The sequence below is a fragment of the Lepidothrix coronata genome, unplaced genomic scaffold (assembly GCF_001604755.1).
Source record: "Lepidothrix coronata isolate B3197 unplaced genomic scaffold, Lepidothrix_coronata-1.0 Scaffold31, whole genome shotgun sequence".
Taxonomy (NCBI): Eukaryota; Metazoa; Chordata; class Aves; order Passeriformes; family Pipridae; genus Lepidothrix; species Lepidothrix coronata.
This window is the reverse complement of record NW_016690211.1, coordinates 8178023-8200529: the sequence shown is the minus strand read 5'-3', so window position 1 is coordinate 8200529 and position 22507 is coordinate 8178023. Positions and strand designations below refer to the sequence as shown.

Genomic DNA, 22507 nt, shown 5'->3' with positions numbered 1-22507 from the left:
CAGTAAACTATTTTCATACTATGGAAGAGTTTCTCCTTAATCAGTACAAAACTAAGTATCATGGCAAGCGACAAATTTGGCAATGCAATGTTTCTAAAAATCCTTAAGAATACTTTTATATTCATCCCATATTTCTTCTACCGATATGGTCATGGTTGGCAGGTTTACTATCAACAGATAATGGAAAATTCGATGAAAACAAAACACCACACACTCCATGCTCAATGCTGACAATACAAAAATTTTTGTTCCCAAACATCAACCAATTTGTGAGCAACCATGCTAACCCCTGAGGGAGAGCAGATCATACCCTCCAACCCACTTTATCTGAACTGCACATGTATTCCTGAAGCGGCTATTAAAGCAGAACTCCATTCAAACCACTAACACTGTCTCCCTTATTGTCATGGTGGTCTCCAATATTGAAAGCAATATAAGCAGTTCAAGCAAACAAGGCTTCAAACTTCTGGACAATTTCTACTGCAAGCTTCTGTCTCCACAGGAATTTCATCCTGGGATACAACAAATGCCAACCAAATGGGTGTCTTCTGACTGCAATACAATTGTATCAACAACAGAACACTTTGGTCAGTTAGTTTTACTTATGCTTTATGAGTGAATAACATAAAAATGCCAAAGCCAGCATGTATTACAAATACCATGGCAGTTTTATTTGGAGATTGCTGATGGTGGGGCGTAGCAGCAAATGATCAATCTTACACAAAAGATCTCTCATTTTTTCCTGCTCTTTCGACATTTAGCCTAAACATTAGAATACTTGACCAATTGGAGATAGCCAGGTGAGGTTGAAATCTTAGTTAAAAAAATACTCTAATGAGAAAAAAAAATAAAAACATTAGGAGACAGAAGGTAAACAACTGTGGCAATTATTCTGTGACACAGGCATTTTGTGACACATCCAAAAGTAAGTAGTTAAATTTTTTTAAAGTATATTGTTACGAAAAGCATTTTAATATCTGTAAATTTAACAGGATCTTCCATTTTACGTGAAACTGAACTCTATCTGTAAATAAACTTTTTATAACTGGCATTTGGAAATAAAAAAGCTGATTAGCAACTCACTGTAGAAATCATTTACAATTTATAGTAGCTCCTAAGTGTATAAAAAACAAATTAGCTGATGTTTCAGATAAAAATTATGTCTGGTAAGATGAATTGCAAATGTAGAAGAAAACATAGTAACAGTCTTCAAAGGACATTAGGGTCACTGTTAATGACTCTGTTAAGAAGAACAGGACATACTTATTCAAAGGGTGAATTAGCACTGAACAGTAGTGGTCACTGTTCTTTCCCCTGGGGAAAGAGTGACAGTTTGAGGAACAGGAGGAACTCTGTCTTCTAGACAGTTTTAAAGAGGGCCAGCTCAGCCTGTACTGAGATGCCAACACTGATCTTTCAAAATACCCTATGACATCCACTAAACTAAAAAAGTACTCATGTGAAGGCCATCCAAGTGAAGGGGACCCTGGTTAGAAAGAAAAACCACAGCAGATGGACTGTATAAAAATCTTCATGTAGAACCAGCCTGTAATTATTCATACTTCACAACATAACCCAAATCCTTACTTCCCCTCTTTATTGTTGGCAAAATTAACTGAAGTGAGTTACAGAAGGCTTGTATTTAAAATAACAGAAGAAAAAAAGTCACTATTTTGTCTAAACTATAGTTTTACAGAGATTATTTCCACAGATTTCAGTTGGACTTTGTTGCCTGAAGAACTCTCCAAAGGCCTAAATATCTTTCTTGAAATGAGCAAGTGGTTGTCCTGAGAAGGTTTAGTCAAGTCAAATATATGCAAGAGGACAGACTTTTCCAGAACCTGGAAGTATCCACCATATAGTAATTTAAACATAAAGTGTTAAGAACTATGTCACTTCAATGACTGTAACAGTTATCTGTATGTATTTTCATACCTCTGCTCATTTAGTGGATATGTTTAAAGGTTGAATATTTTTCAACTCTGCAATTATTAGACATTATATATTATCAGATTTGTATCAAAAGTTCGTATTTAAATGATTAAGGCATAAAACCCCAAGATGTTTACCTGTCATGAGAAACTTGTAGTTCTGCTAATAGTTGATTTTTAAACCACTGATCAAAATCCACACTATCAAATAGTTCATAAGCAGCGAGTCCAACCGCATTATACACTGGGGAAAAACAATAGTTATGCTTATTGTTTGCTTAAATGTTCATTTTTTAATACTAAATAATCAGATTGAGAGTCAAACCGCAATTTTGATAACCCGAGCATAATAAAAAAAACAAAACTAAAGCCTATTTTTCTCTAGAAAGCTTTATCAGACCACAGTGAAGGGAACTCTGGAGGAAATTTCAGTACAAGAAAGACATTACAGAAGAAAGCTCAGAGTTTTGAAAATAGCCAGAAGCTGAAAGAACAATGAGGATCTTATTCTAACACCAAGGATGTTAGATTCCATCAGAAACAATTTTGTTCTTTTGCCATAAAATCTTCTTACTTGTAAAATGAAAAGAGTATCTCCATGGAGGCACTGAAGGTTATTTAGTTGCAGAGTAGAAAGGACAGGACAGTAAAGAGATTGTCTAAGGGTTTTTTCCACAAAAAAGCCAAAGAGCATCATATCTTTGCATAAGCATTTTGAAAAGTGCAGACTGACATCAACTGAAAGGAGAATCAGGATTTATGTCCCACTTTCCAAATGTTTTTAAAAAATCTTGCAAATTCTTCATGCAATTTTTAAGAACTCAAACATACACACAAAAGTGGTTCTGTTACTTCAAAGGTAAAGAAAAATTTACCAGCATCTTTGATCAGTATAGCATTGGTATCTTCTATGTTGGTAGATCCTACAAGCCAAAGTTAAAATAAAGAAAAAAGTCACTAAAACAAGGAAGGCAAGCAACTTATATGCTCTATGTAAGTAAGCCATGAATTAAGACTGTTTTGCTGCTTTTCTTTCATTTACAATTTCAGTCATTTCAGTTTTGATGCTTGCTTTAGTTAATATACTAGAATCAAATCTCTGCTTTCACACCCTATTTTTGACTTACTACTCTGGAGATTAACCTTTCTAGTACCAACATACATTTAAGTCAGAAGCATGTATTTAAAACAAACAGATTCAAAACCTGCAAATTGCAGATGACTGTCAACTACATAGTAGTATTTCCAACAGGGTCCTAGATGTAGTTCCATGTACTTTATATATATCTGTGTATGTGTATATATATATATATATATATGTATAGATATATATGTGTATATATGTGTGCATGTAAATGCACAGCATGTAAGTCAAGATTTTCCAAAATTTTAAGAATTAATGAATACTTATCATCTAGTACTTCAACAGCTAATCTCAATTTGAAAACATGCAGAAGTGGCTAATAGGGGCCTCAGAAGAGAAAAAAAAAAAAGAGGTGTACCTTTTAGCATGGTAGTATTAATACTATTGATATGCTTGTAATTTTTGGAAAACACATTAACTGTCAACTCTGTTGTAAGGAACTTTTTACTATTCCCAGTATCACAGCACAGCAAGCCATCTCAAAACCTAGCTATACAAAGTATTTTATGAAGAGATTTTGTGAAGTCAGAAGCCATCCTCAGAAAATGGCTATTTATTTAAATAGAATGTAATGATCCATCTTGGTCAGATCAAATACAAAATATTGTAAGTCAGCTAAGATACAACCTGGGGAAATAACCTAAGCTGAAATTACAGGGGGAAAAAAAAAAGCTATTCCCACTTATTATCTTTCCTAGTCATTATAAAACTTAATTTGGGGGCAAAGAATCATACAGTAAAACAGAAAGAAAATGTGAAACGTTCCTCAGCTATGAATACTTCAGTCTTCATACAGAAAACAAATACTTAAAGCAGATTCTTCAGATTTGGAAAGTCCTCTAGACTCTCCAAAATAACAGCATAACAAACTTTTTCTTTAAAAGTTTCTTTTTCCCCCAGGATTTTGGCAGAGACACAGTATGAACTGCCTTGCAACATCTGAACAGGAAGTTCCTGACAAAAAACAACCTACAGAATTCATTAAGCTCATGGACCACTCTCAAGAAAGCCTGGAACCTCATGAAAGCAGAAACATCCCAATCTTTGTCAGTCATCTAAAACAGTTATGATGAAAAGTAAAAAGTCCTTAGGATTTCCTCCTCCTAGACACACACTGCATTTTCCTTATTGTAGGTTTAGAAATAATTCTAAAATATTAACATGTCCTTTCAAAAATACAGAGTGAACGCACTATATAAAATTAGATATTACAAGGTAGAATTGTTTAAATGTTCACAAAAGTAAATGTAAAGAATTCTACATTTTACACTTCCTTTATTTTTTAAAGAACTTACCTTGTAGACTGTGAACCATTTCTAAAAGCACTGGGGTAAGGATCTGATTATATTCATGGAAAATATCAATAAAAAGAACTTCTGTGCATGGCTGAAAAATTAAAACGTGGTTTAGAATCTATTAAAGGCAACTCAAATACATTTTATGCTAAAATTTCAAGTGCTGAATATCTCGCACTAAAGGTCATAATTTAAAACATGATGTACTGTAACAAAATTAGCACTCTACAAAACACCATTCCTCCTACTATACACTATGTTTAACTCTATGAAGAGTTTGATGGCTGCATCTGTATCAGCCAATTCTGTAGCAGAAGAACAATGAATCTGTGGAGTGACACAGCTGGTGTTGAGTAGCCAGTGATCATGTTGTCGGTATGTCACCCTAGCTGAGTGATTTGGACTAAATACCCATTTACAGCAAAGCAAATCACAGCAGTGATAATTGGGAGATTCATTATAACAACATACTTCTGATCTGAACTAAATTAACTAATAACTAATTAACTAATATAATTAAATATACTTAAATATATTTAAATATATATCATCTGAAACCGTCTTCATTCATCATGTCTATTAATAAAGTCATAAGTGATAACATCAGTTCAAAGAAGAGACAACGTCTACTGGCTTTAACCACCATCAGATACTACATAATACAAATGCTGAAGCCAACTCCTTTTCTCTCCCTCCTAAAATATCAAGTGCATAGTTTCCAGTGTGTTTCAGCATGTTTGAACAGTGATAAAGGAGCAAAGTTAATTTTTACCAATTCTAAAGAAATTTCTTTAAGTTTTTTTTTTAAAAGCACCATCTTTTGAGCAGGTATCACCTCTCTTGGTTACAAGACTATCAAGAAATGCATTCAGGAATGTTTAATGGTTTTCTTTCAAATTGAAACACTTACTCTGAGACTGTACTTCCAAGAATCTCCTCCTGTCTCTTCTACAGCTATTATTTCACAAAGAAAGAAAAAAGTATTATTTCAACTATGGTTCAAATAAAGTTTGGTGTTTGTATATGAGGGTATCATAGAGTACTGATAAATCTGTTGTTATGAAAGAAATCTCTAGAGGGAATGTTTGCCCATATAAGAAGACTGCAGGAATAAAATGCTCAATATTTGCAGTAGGTAATTTGTAGAGACAATGCTGATATGAAACATTTATACCAATATCTAATAAAACTGCAACCAACAATACACCATGTTTCTTACTGAAGCTTTCTGGATCCTCTTCCCACATAGTCAATTCTTCCTTCGTCAGCAAGAAATAGTGAGTGACTAATCTCCGACATATTTCCATTAGTGTTGGGTATGTGAAAAAAGCTGTCTTTATCTTATGTGCTTCAAGAGTTTCAGGACTGCTGTCTGAAATAAAACAGAAAACTCCAAATTACAATTAAGTGGCTTAACGATCAAACACTAGTCTAGTAAAACTAGAAAGAAATCAATAAATAAAACATTTTTATCCTCTGAGGAAAAAAAATTATTTTCATGACAGACTTTAACAAACTTTCAGGTGGTACTTTTTTAGACTGAAGTTGAACTCCCAAATTAATCTATTTTTAAGAGAGTTCTCTGGCAGCACAATTAGACTGAAGGGTTGTCAGGACTTCACATGGTATTTATGCTTTTCGGCTACTAGGTAGATGAGAAGAAAAACTGTTTACCTCCTGCCTTGGGCACTTACGTTTTTTTTTTTTAGCATTACTGAATTTAAAAGCACACAGAACTCTAAGAAAGTTCCATTTATACCTATTCAGAAAGTTTATCCAAATACAATCTTAGAAATCACTTGGGGTTTTTAGGAGTTAGTACTGGTTAAAGAAACCAGCAATAAAGACAAATACTGCATGCTGTATAACCAACACAAACACTATATGTCAGTCAAATTAAGAAAAATAAATTTTCTGTTTTACTTTTTTTGTAATCACACCATTCTCAAAAAGTCAAATTATCACTAAAATTTGCTATATTCCTCTTGTTTCAAGTGACTACATTTCGAAACTCAAAGTTCACTATGTACTTTTGCAAGCAGAAATTACTGTTAATAATCAATAGACTTAGGTTATTGTAAAATTATGGAGTAACTCTGAAATACATCAATATTTTGAAGAATTTTAAACACTGGATTTGTGTAATCTTTTCTGACATGCTCATGGAACCTTTTTGTTTCAGATTTAGAAAGAGAATGCTAATTTTTATCAAGTCATTGCAACATGTCCAGTTCATGTGGAAGCTTGTGGTGGTTTTTTAATTTGAACATTCAGCAGCGTATGAATTTTCAAAATGAAACACAGTCCTACAAAACAGAATATATAAACTGTTTTATATTCAACTGCATCTCAAATCCACTGTGTTTCTGTATTTCAGAGTGCTGGTATTAGTTAACTACAGCAAATACATAATTTTATCAAACATATCCCAAAGGAAAGATGGAACAAACTAGTTGATGAAAATAAACCAAATTCTATACTACAATACTTTTTAAAATTAGTTCAATGAAAACTAAAACAATCAAAAAAGAAAAGATATTCATGATCCTTTTGTATTTAAATTTTCTTTGGCAAGTCACCATCTACATAAATTAATACTTTAAAAGAGACTGAAGCCTTACTAATTATTAAGACATTCATAAAGGAGTTATACTGTTGGGAATAGCTAGTAAAATGTTTCTCAAGACACAAAAAGTGGTTTTAGTAAATAGCAGCAGTACCTTCAATATTTTTGGATGGCTTATATGCATAATTTTTTACAATCATCTTAATGAGATTCATGCATTGTACAATAAACTGCTCAAATACAATTCCTTCACCAGCTTCTGTGAAAACATAGCTCACAGAGAACTCCAATGATCTCTGAATCAAAGCAGTGAACGAAAAAGGATGTTGATCTAGGAAGTCCAAAAGCTAAAAAAAGAAGTAGAAAAGCAAGAAAGAGAAATCAAAACACTTTCTGTGTAAGTTTTATTAAATGCTTTAGTAAACTAGTTATCAAAAACAAGTGTCAACTTATATAAAATTATAGAAAACTGAACACAGACAGGAGATTAGAAAGAGATCAGTATCAATGGTTAATGAAGCATTATTTAACACCAAGATTCTTGACTTCAATTCAAAATCACTTCTTTCTTAAGTCTGAGGAACAAACTCATTTTCAACTAGACCAGACTACTAGAAGTAAATAAAATACATTAGGCATACTTGAAATGGTGAACATTTCAGCAGATAATTCATCCTTATTAGAACTGTTTTAAGTAAAAGAGGCATGTGGAATAAGACTTTTTTTTCCCTCCTCCTTCACTGCAGTACAAGCTTTCTCAACTTAGCTTTTCCAACTCCCCATTTAAAATGCACTGGTGGATTGCTTTAATCTCCTCTACTATTGCAAAAATTCTTGCATCCAAATTTCTACATGGTAGAGTATCTATTAATCAAGTGTATTTTCTCTTCAGGTCTGCAAAAAAAGATGCACTTTTGCAATGTAAGTACTATGACAAAGACCAAAAATATTGGGTCATAGCATCTTCAGTTCAATTTTGGTGAAGCTGATGGGTGCCTTCCCCTTCTGATAATTAGGCTGAATATTCAAAATACATCCATGGCCCCTAAATAGAATCTGAAAACAATGGGAACCCTGTAGGTTTTCAACTTCAAAACAAAAAACAGAGCAAGTGACAACGCTAAAATTGCCTTCCAATAATATATGCATTTAATGAACACAGAGTTAGCTGACAACTCCAAATGTATTATGCAATACAAAGGTCGCAGAGGGGTAAGAGAGTTTTTTGTTAAGTTCCTTTTGATAAAATTAAGAGTGGCCAGTTTCTCTTCTTTATTCCTCAGTACCCTTACCATTGTTTTAGCAAAACTTCCAGAATGCTTCTTTGAGCAAAATCCTAGCTAAATAATTTACTTATGGAATGCACTTAATTTTGTTTGAGCTAAGGAAATGTATTCTTCACGGCTGCAATCTACATCAGCATGAGTAAACAGACACCCTTTTCTTCAAAAATACATTTCATAACAAAGAAGTTTTAAGTTGCAGTACCTTTCATTTCTTTAAAAGATCTGAAATGTATTCACTTCAAGGCACATATATATCTCGATGGGGACTGCTCCTCCAGAACTATAAAATATTCAGAAACTGAAAGGAGAATTTACTTACCACTTTAGTGAACAGAATTATAGTCTTTTCTAGACGATCCCTGCATATGTTTTCTGCTCTTATACTTCTACCTGGTAAATCAGACATTTAACAACTATCATTTTTCAGACTTTCCTTTTCTTTCTGGGTAGCTAAGTTTTAGAAAATTAACACTGGAAAAGAACTTATTTTTACTGTAGTTCAGGCATTATGTCAGCCAGAAAAAAGTCCTATGGCAGAATATATTCAAAGTCAAATTCAAGGTAATGAGAAAAAAAAAATAAACTTTAACCATTTCTCTCAGCTGCAGTGAAATTCGCTGTACTTGATCAGGCTACAACAATCAGGACATCACTACAGAATATTTAATGATAGCAATGAATGCAATGAAGCAAATGCTAGTATAGGAAAAAAGTAAATCAGTACTAAAAATATGAAAATGTCCCTTTAATAAAACTATTCTGTATCCTTATTGCATAACATTATGCATTTTTGTAAAAACTCCACTTTAAAGAATAATTTATTATAGACACTAGAAAACACTCTAAATTAAAAGACAAAAAAGGAACAAAACAAAAAAATAGATAAAGATTTTAGGGAAAAAGAAAAAAACAGAAAGTGCCATAATGAAGTCATACAGGCAAAACCCATGGTATAATAAATGTAAACACTAATCCTGTAAGGTAGTTGTACCTGCTTTTGCAAAACAACTTATTGCTTAGAAAAGTGGAAATGGAAAGGTTCAGTTCAGTTCTTGCCTTAGGACACTAAAACCCCATGGGTCCTCATATTCTACGGGACTACAATAACCACCAAACTTCAGGACGGGATGGCCTTCAATTCAGTCGACTCAAACTAGGCACCTATCTTGTAAAAAACGAAGGAAGGGCCAGAAAGAACCTGATTACAGTATAGCAAAAGGGGCAAACAGTGGTTGTTTCCATCTCTTCTAGAAATGATGCTCTAAGTCCAGATCGGCCCCTCTTACCTAAGTACAGGCTCCTAAGCCAAGGAACCTCATCAAAATTGAAAATATTAAAATTATACATAACTTATATAAAAAAAATTCTTTCTACTCAGTTTAGACATTTGTTCTTGGAAAAAGCATTGTTCAGTCCTAAAATAATGGTTTGGCAGGCTTCAAAGGACTGAACGGCTCACATCAGATCTATTACAAGTGTACACACAAGGAAGGTGAAGTGAGTTCAGATGTAACACTGTCAAACATCTCCTTTTGGCTTGCTTCAGGTAACTTCCCTGCAAAAGCACTAACACCTGCCAATTACGCTTCTGATTCTGTCGACTGTGTTAACCTGTGGTTGCCTGTCTCAGAGTACTACTTTTTCAGTTACAAACAACTAAGATTTGAATATGGTTTTTATTTCCCATTTGACATATACCAAAATATATAACTACTGGAAAAAGAAACAACATAGAACTCTCCCAAAGAGGAAAACTCAAGATGATCTGGGTTTTAGTAGCAGCTTCATATTTTAATATAGATACCTTGTCAATCCATGACTTAAGATTTTTCTCTCATTAGCATTATGACACCAAATATAATTTTGGTGGGATTTTAGTCTGTTTATAACAAAAGACACTTTTACTGAATTCTCTGATAGTTTCAGCAAGATTTAAAGTAAGAGCTTTGCACTTATAAAAACGTATCTTGCACCTAAATGCTCTATTGACAGTGCTCTAAACTGCATTGTTTTTATCCAGCTTCCAATGTTTAACAACAAATAAAACAAAAAATATCCAGATACTTACTACACTCCAGAAACTGTTTCAGCCGTTCAAATACAGCATGTAGAAAACCCTGAAAAATGAAAGTATATATGTCTTTTAAGGATGAAGCTTGGTTTGCACTGTATTATAAAAACAAAGTTGTGTCAAACTGAAGTAAGTTCAAATATGGTAGCAGCTCAGACTCAACCTCATCACTTTTAACCTATTTCATTATTTTGGACAAACAATTTCCTTGTAAAATTAATAATTACCTAGGAAGCAGACTTCATAGATGATCCAAACTGACCTTATTAATACTACACAAACAGCATCTCTAGTAGAAGAAGGGATAGGTAACTGCAGACATATGCTTTAAAATATGCTTATCCAGTCCTATCCTGTTCTCAACCTCCTACCTGAGGACATAGGACACAGGTACTCAATTCATCCAGCAGAACAGGGTTAAGGACGGTGCCTGAGTTTCTTTCCTCCGACCCTCCCCTCTCCATGGGCTGCATACCACAGGCTTTTATCTCAGTCAAAAAATTTCCATCAATAGATGGATGTGATAGAACAAATGCGGCATCACATTCACCACTAAATGAAAATATGCTTTTACATAGGTGGGGGGGAGAGTATATGTAAGACATCTTTCAGTGAGAAACAGTGGTGTCACCATCATGTGATGACTAAATTGGAAGGGGTACCTTTTTTCTTTTAAACATCATGCCACTAGTGTCACAGTGTTTAGGATCTACCTAAGATCTGACAGTTTTGACTAAGGACAACTTTGAGAGCACATTGCTTGATCTTCCTTTACACAACAAAAATGTGTGTCTTTCAACAATTTTCAAACATAGCTCTAACATCTGAAATCATCACAAAAGATTTCTAATCTAGAACTAGAAATATATACATGTCACTTACCATCACCTCTGCATTCCAATGAGGTTCTACAAAGCCATGAACTGTTAGTTTCCGAAGCACTAGGAAAAAAAAATTACTTTCATAGCTATTTATCAGCTCTTGTTTCAACAGACCACAATTACAATTCCAGTTGCTGTGACTGTCTTCCAAGTCTACATTTTAAAAATGACACTTAATTTTAGGTCCCTGGGTGCCTCATCCATATTTAACATTAACCTTGTTGAAATTACTTTAAAATTCAGTATATTGTGTAAAACAATGAAGAGAACTCCAAGAATTACTGAATCAAGAAGAATTCTGTAAAAACTGTAAGTATTCAATCTCCGAATGATTCTAGAGTAGGAAAAGGGCCAAGTACAGTCAAGCAAGCCATCTTATAATTCTCTCGGTTCTGCATTGCCAGCAATATAGAAAAGTTGCATGCTGCACTTTGTGAAACAATTCAAGACAGGTATTGTCTACATTGCAAGCAAGGCACATGGACATCTCAATTCTTCAAAGTCACAAAGTACAGTCAGGATATGTATTTACTCCACAGATAAGCATTTGAGCATCAACCTAAAGATAAACTTCTAAGGTTAGCTCTTCACGGGACACAAGGTGAACTTAATGGAATTAAACTCATAGCTTAGTTTCACCAAGTAAGTCCTTAAAGACATGCAAGCCCAAATTACAACACATGTAAAAAAGCATCCCGTTACGCCCTCCACTTTCTCACCTCCTAGACTTTGACTTCTTACAACAAGCACATTGGAAGGGTGCATACTGAGAAGTGGTGCATACAAGACTACTGTCTCCCCCTTCCATATGAGAAATCCTCCTTCTGCCTTGCTAAAGATACAGGTAAAATAAACCAAGATATTACTGGTTTTCCCAGTGGGCTTGGCTTTGTTAGAGAATGTGAACTATTGACCAAAGAACTCCTACTCATTCACTATGAAGAAAGTTATTTGATTCTTTATATTTAATATCATTCTATATTATTACCTTTCAATGACAACAAGGTCCTTTCTAGTGAATTTGCAGCTGCAGCTTCATTCCCCGCACAAATCTGTTGTAGGAATGTATCTGTATGATGATTCCACAAGGAACATGCAAAGCTATAAATACTTGATGTAAGCTGAAAAAGGAAGAAAGATCAAGAATATATTTCCTGAACTTTGTCACAGCAAAATAAATCCCTAAATTTTAAAGGCCAATGCCTACTGTTAAATTATTTAATCCATCTTCTTCTATATCACAGGCCACAATGTTTAATTTGCTGCTTTGTTTACTGAGTTGTACTGATCCAAAAATGTTTTCCAGAAAAACACCTTGTCCTAATTTCAAGACGTTTTGAAAGATCTAGTGGTTTCCCTGAGTATTTGAGTCTATGACTCTTAACGTTAAAGATAACTATCTAAGGCTACTTTCTTACTTGGTTTTCATTAAATACAACTGCTGGTGTATAATATGATATGAAGGTTCAAAAAACAAGCCGCTTTCCTCCTCACCTCTTCTCCCATAAGACTTAAACTGTCTGTCTTACAGCATAGTTAATATCTGAATCAGCTTACTCTGGGACACAGCAGTTATACACCTCTCTCTAATAAAACCAGCCTTGAACAACGCCTACAACAAAACTAACTTTATTTTGTTGAAAATAAATCTCAAACTTAATTTATGTTACAGTTCCTAAACAGTGCTTGCCTGATAAAGATATCTGAATTATAAACAGAAGATAAAGAATGTCTCACTCAGTTATGGCAGCACTTGACAGCTTCATAATTAAGAAAGTCCGCACTCAGTCTGCTACATCCCATCAATGGAATAAAAAGCACGTGACCTGTTTATTTGATTCTTTTGGCTGAGTAAAAGTTAGTAAAGGTCCTATTTACAGGAGTCAGTCCTCAATGCCTTGGACTCCTGGCAATTAAAATTTCACCTTCATGATCACACAGACAGAACTTTTTTCTATATGGATAAATAGGTAAACCTCCATAAATAGTCTTAATTTTTTGTGCTTTAGAAACTCTTTAAAATGGAGGAGTAAAATAAAATTTTGAAAATGCAAATGTAACGTGTTTGGAAAATATGTTTAACTCACTAAATTCAGTTAACTGTACTACATTGCTACCTAACTCCAAATGGGTTTGGAGATGCATAGCCTACAACAGAAGTTAAATCTGTGTTTTAATCACTAGATTCTTACAAGGGAGAATGTAAGCTGCATGAGACAAGATCTGCATTGCCATCTCGCCTTTTGATTAACCCAGAGAGTTGGTCTGGAAAAAAACGCAAACATATTCCCACTGATGATAAAACCAAAAATACAGTAGTATGGAAGTCTACAACCCAGTATTTTTTAAAGACTATAATGAATTATAAATCCAGAGCAGACTTCCAAAAAACACCATAAATTCACATAAAGTAAGATCTGTTGTACGGCATGATAAGGCTGATATGCAGATATTGTTCTGTAGATGAAACTCTGCTTCTTTACACAAATCAAGATAAGAACACTCCAGCTGCATGAAAAATTAATAAATATTCCAAAAACATTTCACCTAGAAACTGACTTTCAGTTATTTCATAATACAACCAGCATTTCTGTTTCAAGGGCAGACATTCAAGCCCACTGACATGCCATTAATGCCCTGCCAGCTAAGCCCAGGAGGAGGCAAGGATTATTTACATCATAGAAAAGTTTTCTATCTGCAGCAAGCCGTTTGGATGACAGGGTCTTTGTAACATGATAAAAGGTAAGTAGTGCTCTGTGCTGTTGAAGATCATCCTGCACCTTCACGGATTCTACAAGAGTGGGTATAAGTTCCGGCCATTGCCTTGGGCAGTCCACCCTGGCAACTTTAGCAATCAGTACAGAGATCTGAGTAGCTATCTGCAAAAAAGCAAAACAAAAAAACAGATAACACAAAGTCAAAGAGCATTTAAGAAATGTACAATGCAGAAATTAACAGAAAATTAAAACCTGAATCAAAAAAGTAGCATGGATTTTTATGTGCTTTTCCTCAACCTATTTTTAAGTTTGATGAATGCAAATAAATGTGGACTAAAAGTATTTTATTTTATTTACATAAAATGCTAAACTTGATACCTTGTTTAAATTTTATATAAAGATCAGTAAATTTATTTGTTCTAGAAATCACATAAACGAAGAAACAGATATTTGGGAACCACTTTTTATTTAGCGATCTTTTCTATCACTTTCTGTGAACACAGACTGCTAAATACACATTACCCCTAATTCTGCTCTACCTGAGTTTAGGTTTTAGACAAAGCCATTCCCACCGCCAGGCATGGTAAACCATGGTCCCATCCCACTAGCTGAAGCTGAGACTCTCTTGTTCCAGATCCTCACATCACACGCCAGGGGCACCTGCACCACTCCCACCATCTGACTTTGGTTGCTGGCCCAAAATCCCATTCACATCAGTTCTGCCAGTAGCTGGCACCTCATCCTTGCAGTCCACACACGTGATGAACACAGTGAGATTACACAGTGAGACAGGTAGTGGATGCAATCAGAAGACAGGACAGGCAGTGATGATTAGGCACAGGGTTTGTTCAGACACAGATAAAGACCACCCATGGTTTACACCTGACTAGCCCATCTTACGCCCTCTTTTTGTCTATTCCACACTTTGCTGCTTCTGCAACTCCCTTCCCCTAAACACTCCTGACTAAATTTTGTACGGTCCCTCAAAACCCCATCTCAAATATCCAGAAATTTCACAATCTTGTTTTCCCTATTCTTATCCCATTTCTACTGAAAGGATCCTTGACTGGATTAGTGAAGCAGATGCTCTCACCTTCAACACACCATTACTATACCATCACACTTCCAGCCTGGTGAAGAAGTCACCTTCTTAAGCTACCAGAAGGAATCCAAGCAATTTACAGGTCTAAGGGGGAATAGCTGTGCCCTCCTCTACTGCTTCCTCATCTGTTTAATCCAGAGCCTCATCACCTCACAAAGCTTTCTACTATATTCATTCCTACCAACCCGCTTACAGAGAATTGCTTCAGGAAAATGACATCAGCACTCACAAGGAAGAGCTGGGAGTCTTACTGATTATCAGAACAAATGATTTCAATTGGCAATGGGGAGCAAATAAACTCCTCTCCGTATGTCATACAAGAAGCAACCTCTCCAGGGAGGCCAAGAGTACTTTTTCCTTGAGGATTGGATTTTTAAGTTAAAAAAAAAAGGAGGAAGGAAAAAAAAGGATTCTGCTGTTGTACATTTGAAGGACTATTTTGCTCTTTTGTTGTCTCCAAATGGTAAATATATTCAGAGGGCATGGAAATTAGGCTCTCAACATATGGTATGTTCTCTTTTTCTTCTCCGCCTCTCCTGGAAGTCAACTTGTATCATCACATCTCAATACTACGTCTATTTCTCACATTTTTGTGTTGTTCTTCTCTGTATACATGTAAGAGTCATAATTTCTCTGCCTTCAGTGATGCAAAAAGCACAAGCAGAGAGCAACCATGCTATGAACTATCCGCAACTGGAAAAGAGCACTCATCAGGAACACAGGATATCAAAACTCAGACATATCAAGCAGGCTGGGGACTAAATGAAAGGTTCATCTGAAAGGAAACCCCAGGATATCTATAGATTGGGGAACTAGAAGAAAGAAGGGGAGATGGACTCTGTAATATTGCACACATTGTTTGGGTAATTATTTAGGCTGCTGGCATAAAACAAAATCCTCCACACCTTAAAGAATGACATTCCAAAAAATATCATAAAGAACACACAAACAAAAACATGAAGCCACTAGTCCTTAAAATGTCATTTAAAAAGGTTCTAATCTTAGCCGCAACTATAGTCTCAGAACTGCAGAACTGCTCAGCAGCAGTGGAATTTATAACTACAAAATATCCTATTGTCTTAGCAGGTAAACTGATTAAAGATTAATAAAGGTATGGAAAAAGTGATAAAAAGTTTGAATTGTTTTATGAACAACGTAGTACTACTTTTTTATACCTAATTTACCTATTCACATCTGTAAAAGACATGCAAACTTTTAAAAATGAAACATTTGTTAAGTTATATACGACTTAGTAGAAGCATAAATACACACTCTGTGGTCTGACTTGACATGTTTCATAGTTCTTTTTGGTTGAAATAAAGAACCAAATAATATTTGGTCATACTTTTTACATTGAAACTATACCTGGACTACAAATTTTAAAATATTTTCTATATACCTTCTTTTTTAAAAAAACACATTTGCTATTAAAACTTTTAATTCTAGTCAAAATTATCATTGCACAAGGGTCTTCTACAAAGTCTAAATTACCCTAATTTTGAGAAATTGCTCTAATCCTAGATATTACATTAATCTCATCAAGGAATCCTGAAAAGTTAAAATTGAACCACCTGCAGAGCACAAGATTATGTTCTTTCTAACCTTTAGCTTACGTCAATCATTTCTGTATTTTCTTGAAAAAGTTCTTTAGGATCTAGCTCAAAATACTAGCAAATACTTCCTTGCAGAATCTCATACTTACACGATAAAGAAAAAGTTAGCAGAAGGAAGATTGATTCATCTAGTATAGGCATATTCTGAGTCCCTAACATTAGTTCTAGACTCAATATAATAATAAATTCTCATTCTAATCAAAATAGAAGCTTATAATTAGTCACTTTATGTAAGACAAGAAACTACCATACTGAAACTTTATTATGCTTATTTAAATGCATCAATGTTGTAACTAGACATGTAACAGCAATACTGCTTAGGTGGGTTTATCCTGCAGCAATCTCAACAGCTCATTCCTGCTACACCACCACAACCACCACACTTCCTTCTATGGCCATACTGGAAGCCAGGTCAGAGAACTGATACAGCTGAAAAAAATGAAAAATCATTCAAGGAAAGGTTATTTTTGAGCTACATCCATTCCCGGAACCATTTCATCAAAACAGTTGCATAAACCTTGCTGTTTAGGGTTAGGGTTAGGGTTAGAGAAACATAAACTGTCACTGCAACAACAAAAAAAACCACCAAAAAGACAAAACATGTTTCCAACCAAAGTAATTCTATAATTTTATGAATTATGACATATGGAAAGAGAATATAGCTTCAACATAAAGATCTGTTTGAAAGACAATACGAAAACTGCAACTTTATTATTATAATTAAACACTTTATAAAGGAAGAAACCAAGACATATATCAATAAAACCATTTGCTGGGAGAGTAGTAAACATTCACCACTAACCTGATTCACTGGCTCATTAAAGTTGGTGATAAGTCCAGCACGCAATGTAGTTTTTTCTTCTTCAGAGAGAGCACTGTCAGGATATATTTATCAGAATATTAATTCATATGTAACTAGTGAAAACAGTATCAAAACTATCAAAAGAACATTCATTGTTTTTCCACTATCTCAACTATCTTTAAAAGAGAGGGAACAGTGAAACAAATACTTATGATACTTTTTAACCTCAGGTTTTGAGACCTGAGGTAACCTTTGTAAAGACAGATGGCAAAAGAGAGAGCTGACAAAGTAAGATGCACAGATATATAACAGAAAAACATAAAACTATACAAATTACAAACTATTGATTGCTATTTGACAATTATTATACACTTATTACTGCCAGGACTGATAATTTGAGCATGAATTTGCCCATGTATACTAATGGACCATAACCAAGAAATGCCCAGAATAAGAACAATCACTTTATCAGATGAAAGCTCTTCTTGCAAAAGCAATAGTTCTTTTCTATTACAAACAAGTTATATATTTATACTTAAAAGTACGGACCCTTTGAAAATTATAGCTTTGGGTGAAAAGTATGTTGATACATTCTCCAAAAAATGCAGGGGAAAACAGTAAGAAAGACAAATTCTAAGCTGTAAAGGTTAATTTGCATTCAAGTGCAACTTTGTGGCATCTTAACACTTTGTTTTAAGTGACCTCTTTCAGTTTAAGACTACAAGTTACAGTATCATATCATTCCTCTACTACTTCAGACTTCATGACTCATGCAATTTTCTTATAATTTCTAGGTAGAAAATGCAACAAAGTGGTTTTGAAAATGCTTTATTAGCATTTATAGATTATACTAGCAGGAAAAAAAAAAGAACAAGAAAACCCCAACATGTTTTAATTCAGTGATAGCATCTATAGTGCTGTTTCTTCTTCATAAAAAGCCTTTAAGCTATCACCCAAGCTTGTTTAAATGAAACAGTTCCATCTAATATTGCAATGATTCAGAAGCATGAATGCAAACATCACATCTCAGTGAAGACTAATGGCTGGAAATTAAGAAGATTAAACATACCAACACAACCACTTCCTGTTTTCTGACCTCAGGCACAAATACAAACCTACTAGTTTTACATACTGAGATATAAAATGATGCCTAAAGCAAAGCTTTTACACTAATCTAGACAAATACTAGATATTAATCTCAAAATAATAAAAAAAAACAGAAGTAGGATTTATCATGGGGTCAAATGTTTGCAAAAATATTACAGTTTTCTCTTCCCACCCCAGGCCCTGCACATAGCACAAGTACTCTCTATTTCCTAGATCAAAGACTTATCATTCAAAGCACAGTAGACAAGGGGAAGAAGTAATTGTTTCACTAGTGACTCAGAATTGGACATTAAGTCTTATTGTCACAGGTAATTTACAGCATTCAGGAACCACATTTAAATTTAATTTTTTTTTAATCAAGACTTAGGCTTTTAAGATTTTTCTCAATAAAATTAAATTATGCCTAAAAACATTTTGGGTAAAATTTACAAGGATTTCTGCAACAATAAGTTTTTCAATTTATTAATCTAAACTCACTAGATTACATTTCATGAAAATAAATTTTTGTGGTCCTTTTTTATAATATGAAAATGCAGTATATAATTTCCACACATACAGACATACTCTAAGTCCTTTCTAAAACTTAAATCTCTTATTAATACAATTAAGAATTCTATTCTCAATTAAATGTAGCTTGTACAATACCTCCCTTTCAGAAATCATAGAAAGCACATAAAACCTGGTTTGTAAAGAAGAAAAACCCCTGTTCTATTGCATTAATTCAGATACCTTCTTTGTGAGCTCATGAGACCCCTTGCCTTAATTACTTTTTCATAATTATAATTACATTGAACTTATCATATGCATAGTCTAAGAGCAGCAGAATTCAGTTCACAATTTACTGTAAATAAAAATGCTGTAATTAGGCTTTTGCCATGGCAAACAAAACAAAGGCAGGAAAAGAAATAGATTAATGAGGACGAATGCCTCAAATACAGACACTTGTGATAAGTTGGAAAACAGTAATGAAAAAAAATTTTAGAAATCATGTGCTGATGCAAGTGGTACACGGCACTGTGTGACGGGATCTCTAAGGCTTCTCGGACCGTGGCTGGAGGAATTTACTGTCTAAATACAACAGTGACACCTGCTGGAGAACAGGGACACTCCCAACCGCCCCAGCGGCTTCCTCAGCCCCTGCAGGAGTCACAGTCATCGACACTGGCACCATTGTCCTCATCTTCCCATTGCAAGACAGTCCCACAATTCCATACATAAAAGTTTTCGGCAGGCGAGCAGTTAGGAGAAATGTGTATCACTCAGTGAGTTATTTCCCTTCAACACTGAATTACACCAGCCCAAAAATTAAAACAAGTTCATCTAGACATGAACTTCTAAGTATAAGTATTTATGCCATAGTCCTTCACAGTTTGCAATTTCAAAGTTTCACTGATCTTCTTCTGTGTTTGTGGTATGGGCAAACAGGTACCCAAACATTTAAAAAGTTATTTTGGATTTCTGGCTTATGAGGACTTATTTATAGTTACCACTCAAATAAAAAAATGGATTTGAAAAGTATTATTAAAGTTGCTAACATGGTACTCAAATAAAAGAACAAGGTCCACAAGAAAGAGGATTTAAAAGCAATTATCTGTAATATCAAAAACGTGTTCAACATTTGAATTCAAGAAAAGCCATTTGTGAAGAAAATAAAAACACATACAAAATCATCAAGTGATACAACCTTTTGAGGAGGCTGACGACAAGTTTCAAAAAAGAGGTCAAACTGTGCCTGAAAAGAGGCTATGATAAGCCTAGGCTCATGGCTATCTGTAAAGCTGCCTGAAAAAACAGGAGGGAGAAAGTTCACAAGCTCATCTCCAAAATCACTCCCACTGGAAAATGCTGGTTTAAGTCTGATCTGTAGATCAAAACATGCTTTGATGTACTACTATCGATGGAGAGGGGACAGCTGCTGATGAGAGACACAAGATGAAAGACATGAATTTGCAAGGACAACAAGAATGCAATGAATCCTTCATGACATCCAAAATATGATTCAATCACAAAACAATCAACTGTGAAGTTACAGCTTAAACTGGCATTTCTCAAAATACCCTCAACATACTCTGCTATGAGAAAGTCATCTGGGTGAGTGCTGACAGGATGTCACATAAAAGAAATTTAAAAAGAAAACTGGAAATGGAGAAACCGTTGTTCACAGAGTAAAAATTTAGTATGTATTTACCTCATGGAATCTTTAACAGCAGCCAATATTTTTTTTAATTTATTTTATACATTAATTGCATTTAAAAAATGCAAAAAAGTGGCAGAAAAATTAGAAACAGGGATAAAATAGGATTGCATTGTAAATTCAATATAGATTCACCACATGGAATCTTTAATAATAGACAGTAATTTTTTTTATTTTTTAAATTACATTTCACTTAAAACTGCAGGAAAACTACATTGAAAGATTGTTACTTAATTTTTACCTCAGTTCAAACAGTAAAATTGTAGTCATTACTTCTGCAGGAAATAAATTGTGATTTTTTTCACCAGAAATGCTACTAGTATCTAAAAATATTAACAAATTGAAACAATAATTATTTTCTTGGGATAATGCTTACTAAGTACCAGTATTGTAACCAGTATCTCATTAGCCAGAAACGTCAAAGATATATGCCATCTTCCATGCAAAAGATGGTATTTTCCTTTCACATAAAAGAGAATCCAAATGCTTGCAGGTGATTTTCAATTGTATACTAATCCACGCATACAAATACTCTAGTGTTTTACATAATAATGAAGGAGTACTACACTATTTAAAGTATGCTGTGGATACAGAATTTTATAACTTTTCTCTCTTTTGGTAGATCTTTAGAAGAGCTTACAAAATACATTAAACTATTTGAAGCAAAGAACTGAAAATTATACTTTGTGCCACACTTTGTGCACTAGCTTAAATTCACGATCTATAAAAACAGGACAGAGAATTCCAATTCAATACCCTGAACCTGACAGTGATGTCCTATCTATATTACCAGCATTTAAGAGATACTGAACACTTCAGAGAGCGAACACCTGCAGGTCTTTATGAGTTCTGGAACTGAAACTCTTCTTGAAATTACACTTATTTTTAAAAGAAAAAAAGAAGTAAAGACAAAACACTGAGAAGTACCTAATTCTGTAGGTATTACATATTAAAATGGCACTTTTTGTAATTTTTAAGTAAATGATGTGGTGCTCATGAATACTGCTTGTACTTCTGATCTTCTTTGGAGAATTTTTCATCATGCTTTATCAGAACCCTTATATCAGAACAACAAAAACATGAAGACCAGAAATTGCTAGCATCACAGCTACTGCTTCTTTCCCATGGACATCTACAATATGAATCAGCTTAAATGAAACAAAATGTCTCTGACATTCTCCAAGAGATTTACTATGTTTCATATTAGCTACTATCAGAAAGTCAGGTGTTAACATTGTAACACTGAATGCATCACTTCAAACCTGGTATCTATGAAACAGACTTATAACTCAGTTTTCAAAAGTAAGTCATGAACAGTCATAAGAAGCAATATAAAGACAAAATGGTTTATTAGCAAGTCCTAAAGTTGAAACATTTTATCAGTTTCACTGTAAATTCTAAAGTAATTTCTATGAACTAAGGATCTGCTGTTTTCCAGTTTACCAACCATTACAAAGCCAGCTGTAGAAGGTTAAAAGGAGAAACACAGAACTTACTGTGGTGCCACCCGTCTCCAATAGCGATCAATTCCATTTTTAAAGTACAGCACAGCTAACCACCTTACATTCACATCCAAGCTATGATTTGTAAAGATATTCTGTTAAAAAAAAAAATTAAGTTAAAAACTGCACAACACACCACAGACAGGACAGAAATTGTATCAACAAATGCCCGGGTACATATATAAGTACACATATCGCTATATGTTTAATGGCCAGTCTTTGCGAGCGAAGATTTTTGGGAAAGGTCATCAACCCTTCGAGCCTGCGCAATGGATTTTTTAGGTGAGACACAGCGA

At 34.3% G+C, this 22507-nt stretch overlaps 1 protein-coding gene across 4 annotated transcripts in view; it reads right to left on the bottom strand.

Annotated features, from left to right (window-relative positions):
• Positions 1-22507, bottom strand: part of IPO11 (importin 11) — an 80796-nt gene that overhangs the window by 49239 nt on the left and 9050 nt on the right. For all 4 annotated transcript variants that reach the window (XM_017811288.1, XM_017811285.1, XM_017811287.1 and 1 more), the window contains exons 5-17: positions 22206-22306; positions 17409-17481; positions 13850-14053; positions 12163-12295; positions 11176-11234; positions 10291-10339; positions 8542-8612; positions 7091-7283; positions 5590-5742; positions 5281-5324; positions 4371-4461; positions 2807-2854; positions 2070-2175 (exon numbers count right to left, since the gene is read on the bottom strand). In XM_017811288.1, coding sequence (XP_017666777.1) covers positions 2070-2175; positions 2807-2854; positions 4371-4461; positions 5281-5324; positions 5590-5742; positions 7091-7283; positions 8542-8612; positions 10291-10339; positions 11176-11234; positions 12163-12295; positions 13850-14053; positions 17409-17481; positions 22206-22306 — 1325 coding nt within the window. The remainder of the gene's footprint in view (positions 1-2069; positions 2176-2806; positions 2855-4370; positions 4462-5280; positions 5325-5589; positions 5743-7090; positions 7284-8541; positions 8613-10290; positions 10340-11175; positions 11235-12162; positions 12296-13849; positions 14054-17408; positions 17482-22205; positions 22307-22507) is intronic.